The 14,996-nt window shown below is 43.6% G+C and overlaps 1 protein-coding gene across 4 annotated transcripts in view; it reads right to left on the bottom strand.

The window, feature by feature from the left end:
- The window catches only part of JAM2 (junctional adhesion molecule 2), a 63,518-nt gene extending 53,650 nt beyond the window's left edge, over nt 1-9,868 (bottom strand). The window contains exon 1 of one of the 4 annotated variants that reach the window (XR_007155492.1): nt 9,273-9,855. Coding sequence is in view for 2 of the 4 variants with exons in the window: in XM_047874245.1 (XP_047730201.1) it covers nt 9,273-9,339 (67 nt within the window). In the remaining 2 variants the exon portion in view is untranslated. Of the gene's footprint in view, nt 1-8,975; nt 9,070-9,272 lie in introns of those variants that run through there. The other 3 variants (XM_047874245.1, XM_047874246.1, XM_047874247.1) reach the window with 3 other exon arrangements.
- Nucleotides 9,869-14,996: the final 5,128 nt, after the last annotated feature.

The raw sequence follows: 14,996 nt of genomic DNA, 5'->3' as shown, positions 1-14,996 counted from the left end.
CATTACACTTGAGGTTACTTACTTACATTCAACTAATTACTAGAGAACCATTAGGTGTCAGGCACGATTCTAGGTGCTAGAGACACAAAGATGTGTTCTCTCTGGCCTTAAGAAACTCACAATCCAGAGAGCAGCACATGTAAACATGGTAAGGGTACAGCCCAGTAAGTACCATAAGAGAACCAGGAACACACTAATATCACCGGGAATGGGGAATTGAGGAGGGTTAAGAGAACGAGGAAGGGGCTTAGACATTCAGGGAGGAGTAGCATTTGGCACATGGAGAAAATTTCAACAATGACAACAGAAGAGCAGAGAAGATGTCTGGGAAGGAGAAACACTGTATCTAAAATGGCATAGTTCACTCCCTTACACACACAGGACACAAAAGCACCTGACTTGTTCTGGGACCAAAAGTATTGCACGGAGCCAAAGGGCAACAATCCATGGCTCCAATCAGCTTATGTAGAATTTTTATCCTATCTTTTAAGACATAGCCAACTGCATGTTTAGATTATTGGACAGACACTCAAGTTACTATTCATGCTACTGTGGGAGTTCTGACTTCTGATTAGAATCCATTCCTATTTGAAAGTGCCTCTCGAGCCTTTTTTAAAACATGAGCACAATTCTGCCTTTTCAAATTTAGCACTTTCCCAGTAGTTCAACGTGTTCCCTTTTTATTTGCGGTCATTACTTCTTCTTTGGTCTCCTTTAAAAATAGCACCAGTTTGCACTTGTCTGTAAGTCTTAGCTGGTGCTGGTGTTGGTTTTCTCTGGGCGTTGGCCTTTACACTTTTCTTTGGACTTTTTCATTGCATCTGAGTTGGAATTCTTCCCTTCCTAGGTTTCGTCACTGGTCTGGGAATTTATCTCCCTCTGTTTTGTTCTATTCACTTTGTTTCACTATTTACTTTTGTTGGTTTGCTGTATTTTACCTTAAGGATTTTTTTTTTTTTTTTTTATATACCTTAAGGATTTTAAAGGCCTCTGCGAGATGCTGTCACGAGTCCTGTTTGTGACAAGTTGCTTTGGGTTGTGGCTTCATTACTAGTAAAAATAAAGCTTTGCAGGAAGTCACAGAATATACATAATATGATTTGGTTTGTTGGAAGGACAGAACAAGAAGCACAGTAAATTTTTATTTTTATTTTTTTATTAAATTTTTTTTAACATTTATTTATTTTTGAAAGACAGAACACAGCATGAGTGGGGGAGGCGCAGAGAGAGAGGGAGACACAGGATCCGAAGCAGGTTCCAGGCTCCGAGCTGTTAGCACAGAGCCCAATGCGGAGCACGAACCCACAAACTGTGAGGCCATGACCTGTGTCAAAGTCAGAGGCTTAACTGACTGAGCCACTCAGGTACCCTTAAATTTTGACTTTTTATTTTTAAAGAAACTATACAGGTATGCTCATATATGCTAGGACTATATTTTTTCCCCCAAGTTTTCTGAAACTATATGCCAAAAACTTAAGAGTGGGTTATCTGTGAGGAGTGGAATAGAAGGCCAGGGGTGGGGGGCTGGAGAGTTATTTTTCACCTTATAACCTTTCTGTACTGTTTGAACTTACCATATACATACACTGTTTTTAATGAAACGTGTAAGTAAATGCATTCAACAGTGATCTATTTTGGTCTTTGATTATGGCCATAATAATGTATTTAGCAAGTTTTTAGAGTCTGGGCAAAGCTAAAACTAAAAACCAAAAACAAGTGACTGTTTTGACAAAATGAGAGTGAGTGAACTAGAAACACCCAGAATAATGGAGTAAGCCCAGGTCAGGCTTTTTCACTCTTTGCCATTATAAAAACAACTCAGTCCCAAACCGTCCCTGTAAAAAATGTTGAAAACTGAAACAGAACAGAAAATCTAATGAAACAAATAAAACCTTGATGCCGTTGACATAAGAAAGAAAGAGAGAAAGGCAAAAGTTTTCAGTTAAGCACTGAAACTCCTATCTGTTAAGATCACAAGGCTTCCTGCTCAGGGCTGTTTGACCCAAGACCATGCAGAGCTAAGAGGGTAGCTCTTGAAACACCTTCATGGGACCAGGTGCAGGAGCTCTTTGCTTCTCTGTTCAGAAAATGTAGGAAGAATTCAAACTACAGAACATTTCCAATCCACTCACCGGCCTAAAGGTCCCAAGAGTAGGATTTTGTGGTCCTGTTACCAGGCATTCATGTGAGCACACACATTCTCTCCCTCTCTCTCTCCCCACCCCTACCTCTCTCTTACTGTGTCTCCGACTCATACGTGCACACCCTCACATACTTACTAACACAGAAGGCTACTCCTCTCCCTATCAAATGCAATCCAGTCACCTGTCTAAGGATGGCAACATAGGAAATACGTAAGACGATACTGAAGGAAGACAAACCCAGGGGTGGGAAAGAGAATAATACTGAAAAATGATAAATAGTAGCCCCTAAAGCTACTGTTTCATGCTTAGATGTTAGGGGCTGAACAGAAACTTAGAAGCATTTGCAGCACACACAATTTTTAAAAATTCCTTAAAAACCAATGAACAATTTTTTCTCAAATACCTGATTAAATTCAATTAACTACATCTCAGATATAAAACAATTTTCTGTGGGTGTGTGGGTTCAGCTTTTGGCTTTGTCCAGCAAAGCTGAGGGCAGCAGAAAGAATTACTCAAGACTCCATGCAAGTCAAGAGAGGTGAGAGGGAGGCTAAGAGAAGTCTCCCCAAGCTGCTCTCAAGCTCCCATATTTATTAGGCATACATCAAAGGGAAGACATTGCGTAATATGTCAGTGGCTACGTGCCCGAAAGAACGTATGGGAAGTGTGTGCTTCCCAAGACGACAAAAGAGCAGATGTCGAAAGCAGGGTGGAGAACAAGATAAGATAAGATAACACAGTCCAACACAGTCCAAGGAATTCATGAGTACAGGTAAGACCTGACTTCTATATATCATTGACTAGATACTGGTCAGCTGTTTTCAGCAGGGCCAGAAAGCAGTGTAATGTGTTCCCTATAATCTCCTTAACCAGGACCTAGGTATTTGATTTCCCACGTGGGCGAATGTAAATGTCTAATTATATATCTGCACATATAGGGGCGCCTGGGTGGCTCAGTCGGTTGAGCGTCCGACTTCAGCTCAGGTCATGATCTCATGGTTCATGAGTTCGAGCCCCACATCGGGCTCTTTGCTGATGGCTCAGAGCCTGGAGCGTGTTTCGGATTCTGTGTCTCCCTCTCTCTCTGCTCCTCCCTCACTTGTCTCTGTCTCTCAAAAACAAATAAATTTTATATATATATACATATATATATATAAAATTTATATATATATATAAATTTATATATATATATATTTTATATATACATATATATATATGCATGTATAGATTTCAATAAGCCATATCAAGGAAATACTTAGGAAGTGATAGCCTGGACCACTCTACTAACATCTCACTGGGCTCCTCACTTCAACTTCCCATCCATCCACCCTGCCCATTCTCATTACTCCATCCAATATGTTCTCTTTGAAATGCAAATCTAACTGATATTCAGTGATTAAAAACCTTCAATGGGCTTCTCCTAGTTTTGAGGATAAATTCAAACATCCTAAATCTGTCCCATAAGGCCCTCTACCACCTGGGTGCTGCCTTTTGCCCTCTCCTCTCCTCCACGTTCTGGCCATAAGGGACTTCTTCCATTCCTGCTTGCTCTTGCCCAAGTACCTCTGGGCAACATCGTTCCCTCCATATCTGAAGTGGTCTCCACCCCCACTTTGACTTGCCTAGCATGTTCTTTTCATGGAGATAGATACACAGATATACAGTCCTATTAGACAGGACTCTCATATATACAGGAAATCCATTATAAACAATAACATGAATGTTTAACTCCACTGCCTCCAAATGTTGTCAATACTAACAGGACCATTTTTCTAATGTGTGCTATACGTGTGTACACATTTCTTTCTCCCTACGCCTCTAGGACGTAAGTCTATTACTGGGATTATCGCCAGTACAGATGGATAAAGTGACACACACAGAAATCAAATAACTTGTACAAGGTCATACAGTTAGTTAGTAACTGAACATAGAGCTCAGCCTCAGAGTGCATGGTCATTACTGCTACAATACGTGATCTGAAATATGACTCAAAAAACACAATTCTATATCACGATGAATTATAATTTAAAGGTAACTGTTACAGGGGATCCTGGGTGGCTCAGTGGGTTAAGCGACCCACTTTGGCTCTGGTCATGATCTCGAGGTCTGTGAGTTCGAGCCCCACGTCGGGCTCTGTGCTGACAGCTCAGAGCCTGGAGCCTGCTTCGGATTATTTGTCTCCCTCTCTCTCTACCCCTCCCCCACTTGTTCTCTCTCTCTCTCTCTCTCTCTCTCTCTCAAAAATAAATAAACATTAGAACCATTTAAAAAATAATAAAGGTAAAAGTTACAGTTGTCCCATGGGATCTAGAACTTTCTTGGCTACAGCACTGATTGCACTGCTTCTGTGCACTTCGTAATTTTGGTTGGTGCGATGGCCTCCCAGAGATGTCTACATCCTAATCTCAGGAACCTATACACGTGTTATTTTACATGGTCAATAGGATTTAAGATTGTAGGTGGAATTAAAGTTGCTAACCAGCTAACTTTGGGATGGATAGATTATCCTGGATTACCTAGGTGGGCCCAATGTAATTATGAGGGTCCTTTTAAATGGAAGAGGGAGGCTGAGAGACAAAACCAGATTGGTGGCAGCCTGGCACCGCTGGCTTTGAGGCTGAAGGAATGGGACGATGAGGCGGTGGCCTCTAGAAGCTGGAAAAACACCTTGGAAGCTGATTCTCCCCTAGAACCTCCAGAAGATAGCTGCCCTTTGCGTACTTTGATTTTACTTTTTTTTTCTTTTTTTAGGGTTTGTTTATTTTTGAGAGACAGAGAGAGAAATGGAGTGTGACTAGGGGGTGGGGGGAGAGAGGGAGACACAGAATCCGAAGCAGGCCCCAGGCTCCGAGCCGTCAGCACAGAGCCCGACACGGGGCTCGAACTCATGACCTGTGCAGTCATAACCTGAGCTGCAGTTGGACTGATGCTTAACCGACTGAGCCACCCAGGCGCCCCCAAGCGTAATGTGATTTTCGCCAAGTGACACCTATTTCAGACTTCTGGCGTCCGGAACTTTACGGTAATAAGTCCGTGTTGTATTAAATCTGTGGTAATTTGTTTCTGCAGCAATAGGAAACTAACACAGTTGGGTTGTTTTTCTGAGTCCCAGTCATGTTAAGAGTAACCCCTCCCAAGAAAACAGTACCTGGTTTTAAGTTTTCTTTTTCTGCTTTTGCCAAAGTAAGCACTTGACCTACATCCTGGCCCCCTTTTCCCCTCCTCGACTTTATCTTCCTCAAAGCATCAATCTGGCAACACAGGAGTACTGAGTCAGCAGTGCTATGGGATGAAAAGGTTATTTTAAATAATGGCCTTTACAGAGATCTTCTGGTCCGACTTCGACAAACAGAGCAGCGCTAGCTTGCATAGTTCAAAACATCTTCTCTACCAGCAAGGCCAGCAGGAGGAAACCAAAGTGATAGAAAATGGGTAGAGCAAACATACGTAAATTCACAGACTCCTCTCATTAAACTGCTCCGGGGGAAAGTTAAAGGAGTGTTCTCAGCCAAGGGGAACTCACTGTTCTCTTTATGCTAACTTTTTGTTTTAGACTTATTTTTGAATGCCATTTGTGTCTGAGTCTTAAACCGGTCATCAGGTCTACCAGCAAGCCCAGTTTGACCTTTACGTTCATCAAATAATTAAGACCATGCCTGGATGGAGCCAGTTCTCCCCCCACAAATGGATTGTGCTTTGTTCTTAACAATGTTTACAGAGGGCAGGATTTTCCTGGCACTGGATCCCTGGTGTGCTGTTTTGGGTAAGTCCCACCCCTGGGGCAGAACCTGGTGATTTTGCAGAAGATCCAGATTTCTCTCTGCTCCACAGTCCTCATCAGTTGATGAGAGATTACAGACTCACAGGCCAAGTGGCCTGGCTTTGGTTCCAGTCCAGATTTGAGGACTGACTGCTACCAGCCATGTAGTGTTAAGAACAGCACATTGCTCTCATTCACATTTGACTCCTTGGCTTAGATGTCGCCTCAGAGAAATCTGAGACGTCACCTACTTAGAATTAGGGCTTCATGATGTGTATCAGAATCATTAATTCCACCCATACATTTCTTTCATTTATTCCACCTCATTCTCTTCAGAGCTGGTCAACAGGTATCTATTTACGCTTACTATTAGCCAGGCACTGTGCTCAGCATTGCACATACACAGTGGTGTGCAAACATGAAGAAATTCTTCCCCTCGTGGAGTTCCCATTTTAATGGTAAAGAAAAATACAGTTCCACTAAACACACAAATAAATGTCCATATATCAACAGGTACACCGAAATCATAGTTTAAATAACAGCAGCAACCACAAAAATCTTCTAGACTACTAAGAAAGAGATGAAAATGCGGGCAAATAGAAATGAAAGAATGGAATAAGTGTGATATTATATATAATAGGATCAAGGATAAAAGGGTGGTACAGTTATATTTGGGGTGGATATTAAGAAGATGAGTATATAATTAGAGCATAAGAAATCCACAAAGTCTTTTCCTGAATGAAGACAGCGGAAAGGGTTCAGTGCTTGGATTCAAAAAGAAAGAGAGAAGTCCAATAATCTATGGAACAAATCCTCAGATCCTCAAATCCCAGCTTCATTTCTTTTCAGCCTCCGTAAGTGAGCTTTCCTGAGCCTTGGGGTTCATTATCTGTAAGTTGAAGATATGTTCAGTCTTGTGCATTTTTGAGAACTTAAAAAGAGAATATTCAAGAAAGTCCCTAGAACAGTGGCTGATATATACATAGCCTGTAATACCCAGTTTTGGGATCTGGACATGAAACCTGAATGGATAAACCACAAACAGGATTATGGAGTGAAACCTGGCCCTGAAGAAGACTCTTGTTTTTCAACAACACTGACAGCATGTTGGTTTCTAACCGTTCTCCACTAAAAGGAACCAGGGCTCCTGAGAGAAATGGCTCATCCTAGGACTAGAGCAGGAAATATACACGATCAGCATGAAGCATTTTGTGTTGCCAGAAAGTGAGGAAGCACTAAAAACAAACAAAAATGCACATATACATTTATACAACGAGAGGGTTATGTCCAAGGATACAGAAACCACTGGAAGAACTCCCAATGGCCAAAGCTGGAAGAATGTTAGCACTAAAATAAATATAATCATATTAGACTGTAATCCAAAGTATAAAATAAATATTCACAAGCCCATACTGGTATAGAAATCATGAGAAAACATCAGAAAAATACCCACTAAGGGCCATTCTACAAAGTACTTCACCAGTACTCCTCCAACTTGACAAGGTAAAAAAAGGTAAGTCTGAGGAATTATCACAGCCAAGAGCCTAAGGAGACATGACTACTAAGTGTAATATGGTATCCTGCATGAGATCCTGCAATAAAAAAGGACATTAGATAATAATGAAAGAAATCTGAATAAAGTGTGGACTTTAGTTAATAATAATGTGTCAAAATTGTTTCATTAATTATGACAAACGTAACGGACTAATGTAAAATATTAATAAAAGGAGAAAGTGGGTGTGGTATGTATGGGAAATCTCCATACTATCTTCACAATATTTGTTTAAATCAACTGTTATAAAATAAAAGTTAATTAAAAAAAAAAAGACAAAGAAATGAAAACATTCTTGCAATGCCAGACTTTTAGGCATCCTAGGAACGATATAGAAAAGATCCCCCCCACACCCAAATTATTCCTCCACTGGAGTCAGGGTTAGAAGAGCTAATAGTTAGATTTAATCAAAGCCTGAAGAAGAGGTTATTCTGCCCATTTGATCACTGAATAAGAAGGAGCAGAGTAAAACCATTTGGTCTGTTTTCAATTAGTGACAATTCTTAAAGTCAGACTTGTTTTAATTTGAAATTTAGGACCATCAACAAAATATGTATCTTTCCCAGCAGTTTTGTTACAGTTGCCCCACTGTGTGTCTTTGCTGCCTTTCTTCATCACTGCATTTCTTTTGTGTGTTCAACCTGATACCAATTGATATTTCAAAATTGCATAATGGTTTTATTGTGAAGCCTTGCCTCCCCGGTTTGATTTTCTATAATATAGGTCAGCGCACCCCGTTCCCTGAGACAACTTGTGCCTTCCTCCCCCAGGAACAAAGCTCACGTCACATCGAGTTCAGGAATACTCACTTTGGCAGTAAGAGCGTGAGAAAAAAGTCACTGTATTATGGTATTAGACACTTATCCGGCGGGTTATTTTAAATATTATATTACCAGAACTTGAATAGCAACAATAACCCATTCTGTTAAAAAAAAAAAAAAAGAGGAAAAAAAAAATAAAACCAAAAGGATTGCTTAAGTGCTACAGATCTATTGCAATTTCGCCCATTTTCCTAAAAAGTTAAGGCGAAGAAAACAAAATAATAGGAAACGTTCCCAGGATTTTAAATCTCATGAGCTCAGAATCCGTGCAAATCCTGTTTAGAACCACCCCGTGAAATTGGCTTTGGGACGTCCCCCCGCTACTCGTTCATTCAGCTTCTGAATCTTTCTAACAATCATTCCGCTGGAAGTCCCCTGAGGACACAGCAGCTGGCTGGAATCCCCAGACCAGACTTCCCTAACCGAACGTAGAAGTGCAGGTGGAGAGGATAAAAGGAATTCTGGCTCAGCAGTCACGAATTCCCCTCATCCGCTGCCCCACAAGTGCACTGCGTCGCACCCGTGCGGTCGGGAGCCTCGGAAACCCGAGAAAAACTCTGACCCGACCCCCTTCTCTGGTCCTGAGGAGTGTGGCCAGCGCCTGCCTCCCTGTGATGCCATCTTGAGATCTTAGCATCTTAGAAGTAGTGCTTGAGTTTTTGCGTTCTGTTCGCGTCCCTGGGTCTCTGAAAACTTACCCCAACTTTGCAAGAAGCCTGCTGGTGTGGACTCTTAATGTTCTTGAACCAGAACTGACAAAATCGGAGGCTATCGACCGCGGATGCCCGCCCTCCCCCCGCCGCCCCCGCGCCGGCCCGCACCCCGATTCCCGCTCGCCGGGGTGCCAAGCCAGACGGCCCCCGCGGCACACGCGCGCAGCCCGGGGCGCCAGAGACAGCCGTCGGCGCGCGCCGCGTCCCGGGGCTGGAGGTCCGGGTGGGGGGAACGGTCCCAGCACGCGCGGGCGGAAGGGTGGAGGTACCCCAGCAACTTACAGCCCAGGGCGACCACCAGGTAGCGCAGCAGCAGCAGGAGGAGGCGGTGGCGGCTCCTCCTCGCCATCTTCTCGGGGTCCGAGCTGGCTGCGCCTCGGAAGCCGAGGGTCCCGGCGGCCGGAGCGCGGGAGGGCCCGGGTGGGGGGGTGGGGGGGGGCCGGGAGGGCTGAACTTCTGGGGCAGGAGAGGAGAGGCCGGCTCCGGGGAGACCAGGGGAGCGGTGGGCGGACCCCAATGGATGTCAGTTTCCCCCTGCCGGGGGCGCCTTCTCAGCCGGCCGCCTAGGGGCAGGTCTGGCTTGGCCGGGGACTTGGGGGGGGTGGTCTGGGCTGTTCCTTTTGTGGGGTGGAGGGTGGGAGCGGGAGGGCCGTGGATGCCGGGCGAGGTGTGGGCTGGGTCCTAATGAGGGGGCAGGAGGAGGCGAGGAGCGGAAGGGAAGCCCCGGCGGGCGTCCCCCCGCCCCCGCGCCGCCGGGATTGATCGGCTTTGTGTCTGGTCCCGCGCGGGGGCTGCCAGCTGTCCCCGGGGTGAGGAGCCAGGGGGGGCGGGAGGCACGGGCGGCGGGCGCTCGGGCGGGGTGGGGGGGGGAGGCGGCGGTGGAGGGCAACTCCGCCCGCCTCGCTCCAACTCCTTTCTTCCCTCTCCTTGGCACAAAACTTTTCGGGTTTTCAGCCTAGGGGTGGAGATTTTTGGAAAATTTCTGTCCAACGGGCGAAGCTGCGGGGGGGCGGGGGCGCTGCCGGGAGATGGGATCCGCCGGCTCCGCCTTGGACGCGAGAGGGGAAAAAAAAGAAAAAAAAAAAAAAAGCAATGAGGACTCACGCTGGAAGGCAGGGCTCCGATTTTAGCAAGAGCCTTGGCCCCTTCTCAGCGTAAGCTTTGTGCTCTTTGGAGAGTTAAGGTGTGTTTTGTGTTCTTTGCTTTTCACGTGTCAGAGTTGGAAGTTCATCTAACGGTGTGAAATATTTATTATGTTTCTTTTCTTTCCAGTTACATAACTGCTGCCTGTGGAGTTTTCCACATGTTAAAACTCTACAGCTGCCCTTTGTCAGGTTTATTTTTGGTCTACTGTGCTTTTAAAAGGGAAACCCATTATGAATGCTCTGTTGCCTGCTTTAAAATTGACCTGCACTTATACTGCACACACTCCAAGGGCTAAACAGACAATTTTTCTATTTGCTCCCAGGGACCAAAAATGTCTGGTGCATTCAAGAATAGTGACAGGTCTGGAAAAAGGCCATTCCCAAGAGAAGAAATTGTGATACATCAGTTTTTCAAAGGTAGAATAATGGATAAAGTTCTGAATAGAAGACAGTTGATTTAGTGGTGTGCACATGAAGAATTTAGCTCACTGGACAAAGGCGACCAGAGTTTAGATATGCGGAGCTGTGAGGAATGAGACCTCCCTGCTGTTTCCTTGGTGACAGGGATGGAAGCTCGGATACTCAAGGCAGGAGACGGGCAGAAGACCCAGAAAGTCAAAATGGCAAAAACGTAAGAGCTACACTCCCGTCAAGCAAGGGGAGAGGACACAGATTTAACAACACATTTTTATGCCAGTTTTCTGGGCAGTGACCAGAAAAATATAATGCTTTACAAGAGTTGTTGGCATTCTCTTTTCTTGTTCTTGCCACTATGGATCTCTTTTGCTCCTCCCTAAAGACACACACAAAAAGGCATACTTTTTTTTTTTTTTCTGCGACATCCTAGGTGAACAAGTGATTCACTCAGTTGTCATCAGTTAAAGCATTTGTCAAATAGCTACAGTGTGTTGGATGCTGGGGTACAATGATGAACAAGACTGAGTCTTTGCTACTAACGAGCTCACGGTCTGGAGAGAGAAAGTCCCATCTGGAGAGATTTCTAATATCACCTAAGTGTTGTGGGAGAACAGAAAATAATAACAGCACTTTTTACTGAGTGCTTTCTCAGTGGGGGAGTCTGGCTAGTGCCACACTGAATCCCCCAACAACTCCGTAAGGGAGAAAATGTTATCATTCCCACTTTGCAGATGAAAACTGGACTGCTAGATGCCAGTGGCTTGTTCAAGGTCAAGAATAAGGGGGATATTCCTCTATTGAAGGGTGTGTGCAGGGCTTTATAAGGCATGAAAAATTGTAGTTGTTGAAAGGAAGAAAATAAGCAAATGGCATTCTAGGTAGAGAAAAGAGCAAGATGGAAAGCTGGAAAATTCTGGCTTGTTTAGGTAAAGCAATGTTCTACAGTGCCAGCGGAAGTGGCGAGAACCGAAAAGGCGGTTGGATTATGAGAGTCATTCAGTGCCATACTACAGACTCTGGACCTTATCCTGCAGTTAAAGAGCTTTTTGAAAGCACTAGAGTAGGATATGAAAAGAAGAAAAAAAAATCATGTTTTAAAACTGTGCTATCCCATATGGCAGCCTCCAGATCCGTGTAGCTGTGTCAATTTGGATTCAGTCAAATTTAAAATTCAAGTCTCCAGTCACGCTAGCCATGTTTGATGTTCTCAATAGGAACATAGGGGGTAATGGTTAATCTATTGGCCAGTGCAGATATAGAGCATTTCCATCAGTGCAGGAAGTTTTACAAGACACTGCTGCCTTAGAATGATGACTGGTGTGGAAATGTAAAGTGGATTAGAGATCAGACAATCAGGAGGTTAGATAATTCTGAAAACTATTGCAATATTCTGAGAAAGAGCTGAGGCATGAGGTAAATGATCACAGTGGGAGAAGTAAAGAAGCAAGTAGCTTCAAATGATATTTCACAAACCTGGTTCACAGGATTGTCATGGATTAGGTATGGGGGTGAGGTGACTAAGGGTGAGGGTGAGAAGGGGGAGAGGGTAACTGAGATTTTTAGCCTGGGTTGGTGTATGCGTTTGTTATAAATAGCACATTAACTGAATAAGAAACATAGGGAGTATACATAGTTCCAGCAGATTTGGAATGAGTTGACTGATTTGCTAGAATTGCTCACAGAATTCAAGGAAACTTACTGACTTACTGTCCCCTGTTTATTAAGAAGGATGCAACCAAACAGCCAGATGAAGAGATACATAGGGTGAGGTGTGGAAGGGTCCTGAGCACAGAAGCTTTTACCTCATGGAGTTGGGGGACACCGTCCTCCTGGTATATGGATACATTCGCTAACCTGGAAGATCTCTGATCCCTGTAGTTTAGGGGTTTTTATGGAGGTTTTGTTAGGTAGGTATGACTAAAGAAATCATTGGCCATTGATGATTAACTCAATCTCCAGCCCCTCACCCCTCTGGAGGTGTGAGGCGGGGCTGAAAGTTCTAACCCTCTAATCATGCCCAGGTCCTTCTGGTGACCAGCCCCCAATCTGAAGCTATCTAGGAGCCCCCAGCCACTAGACATCTCATTAGCATTCAAAAGACACTCATCGTTCCAGAGATCCCAAGGGTCTTAGAAGCTTTTGTGTTAGGAAACTGGGACTAAGATCAAATATTATAACAAAAGATGCTATCAGCCCATCACTCTGGAAATTACAAGGATTTTAGGAGCTCTGTACAGGAATCAGGGATGGAGACCAAATCTATATGTCTTATTATATCACAATATCATACTATACAGTCTAGTAATTATGCTTCTTGGAATTTATCCAAAGGAGCTGAAAAACTTATGTCCACACAAAAACCTGCTCATGGATGGTTGGAACAGCTTTATCCATAATTGTCAAAACTTGGAACCAATCAAGATGTTCTTCAGTAGGTGAATGGATAAATAACCTATAGTACATGCAGACAGTGGAATACTATTCAGAGCTAAAAAAGAAATGAATCCATGAAAAGAACTGGAGGAACCTTAAATGCAGATCACAAAGTGAAAGAAGCCAATATCCCCAATGGCTACATCTGGTATGATTCTGACTATATGACATTCTGGAAAAGTCAAAAGTATGGACGCAGTAAAAATCAGTGGTTTTCAGGGATTAGGGGAGACAGAGGGATGGATAGGTGGAATACAGAGGATTTTGTAGGGTAGTGAGGCTACCTACCCTACAGCGGTGAATACATATCAACATGTATTTGTCCAAACCCACCCATAGAATATACAACACCAAGAGTGAACCGTAATGCAAACTGTGGACTCTGGGTGATCGTGATGTGTCAGTGTAGGTTTATGAATTTAACCAACGTATCATTCTGGTGGGGGATGCTGATAATGGGGGAGGGTATGTGGGAAATCTCTGTGACCTTCTGCTTAATTTTGCTGTGAACCTAAAATTGCCCTAAGAAAAACCCCCAAGATCTAGCAACAAAATTAAAACAAACCAAAAGAAGACCTAGAGAAAGATCACAGGAAAGAGCAGTCAAAAAAGAGTGAGAGGAAATGGGAGAGAATTAGGAGCAAAGGTGTTTACAGCGTCACATGCCCCAAGAAGAGGACTGAGAATTTCTCCTGCAGTCAGCAATTATGAGGGCATTGACCCCTTGGACAACAGAGAAAGCAAGCCTCCACCCAACTTTTAGGAAACATGTAGACACTTGTGTTCCATACTTAACAAGGTATAAAACTAGGGCATGGGATAGAAACAAATACTGACGTGATTACAAACATCAGCGGCCGGATGCTGGAAGGAATAGGCAGTGGTTAATACTGCACAGTGAGTGCTTGGGAGCTGGTTTCATTATCTCCCTGATGGCAAGAATCCCTGCCCTGAGGCAGCATGGGGCGGTTTGTCAGGAGGCCTGGAAGGGAAACACAGGAGTCCCTCAACCTCCCTTCTAGTCTCCGTGCTCCTACTGGGCTCCCCCTCTCCCCACGTGTCATAATCCCTCTTACTATGACACTATACACAGTTTTGTCAGGCCAGCATCCATGGGGACTTGGTGCTTTGGGACATCTTACCATTGTTTCTTTCCACCCACCCTCATTCTGAATTCAAGGGAAGGTTGAGGAGGTGTGGAGGCACACTTCCTGAAACGAGCAGTGGAGAGAAGGCTGGGTTTAAATTAAGTGACTTCTCACAACACCTCAGATTTGGTATTTCTGTGTTGGATGGGTTATTTTTCTTCCTGGGTGTGGAGAAGATGCTGGAAAGTGTGCCCACACTCTGCAATTTAGAGAAAAGAAGGGGGAAAAAAAGTCTTTCGTTTCCTGAACCACATAGATTCCCAAGTGTCTCTCCTATAAATTTTAAACTGTGGGTAGAATTTAAGGTCTTTAACTAATGGGATTCTTATGACTTGTCCCTCAATTATTATCTCCTCAGATCACTTTCTGGAATAAGCCTCATTTCGACATTCCATTCTGATATGTATATAAGCACACTCATGGCTTGTGTTCAAACCACATCCCTTTCCAGCCAGATAAACCTATTCAGAGAAACCCACAGTGTTTCCCCAGCATGCAGCCTTCATTACTGTCCCAAAGTGACATCTTTCTTCAGGTATATTATAACAAAACTTTCTTCCAAGAAAAACAAACAAAAACCTCTCACTAGCCTCACCTGGTTCTAATTACTACAAGCAGGAATATCTTTCACATTCTTTACTCTCGTATGATTTAACATCACTAACGTGGTTCTACATATCAATTAAATGAAGTTCATCGGCAATCAGTAAATTATTAATACTTGCATTTTTAAAAGCACATTTATTATCAACTCAATGGTTGGCTTCTTTATTGAATGACAATTAGCAATTTTATAAAGAATTAGATAATATAAAAATGGTATTTTTTTTGTACATGGAATTTCCTTGGGGGAGGAGCTAGCA

The sequence above is a fragment of the Prionailurus viverrinus genome, chromosome C2, assembly GCF_022837055.1.
Source record: "Prionailurus viverrinus isolate Anna chromosome C2, UM_Priviv_1.0, whole genome shotgun sequence".
NCBI lineage: Eukaryota > Metazoa > Chordata > Mammalia > Carnivora > Felidae > Prionailurus > Prionailurus viverrinus.
The sequence above is the reverse complement of the archived record's forward strand: the minus strand, read 5'-3'. Positions and strand labels throughout refer to the sequence as shown.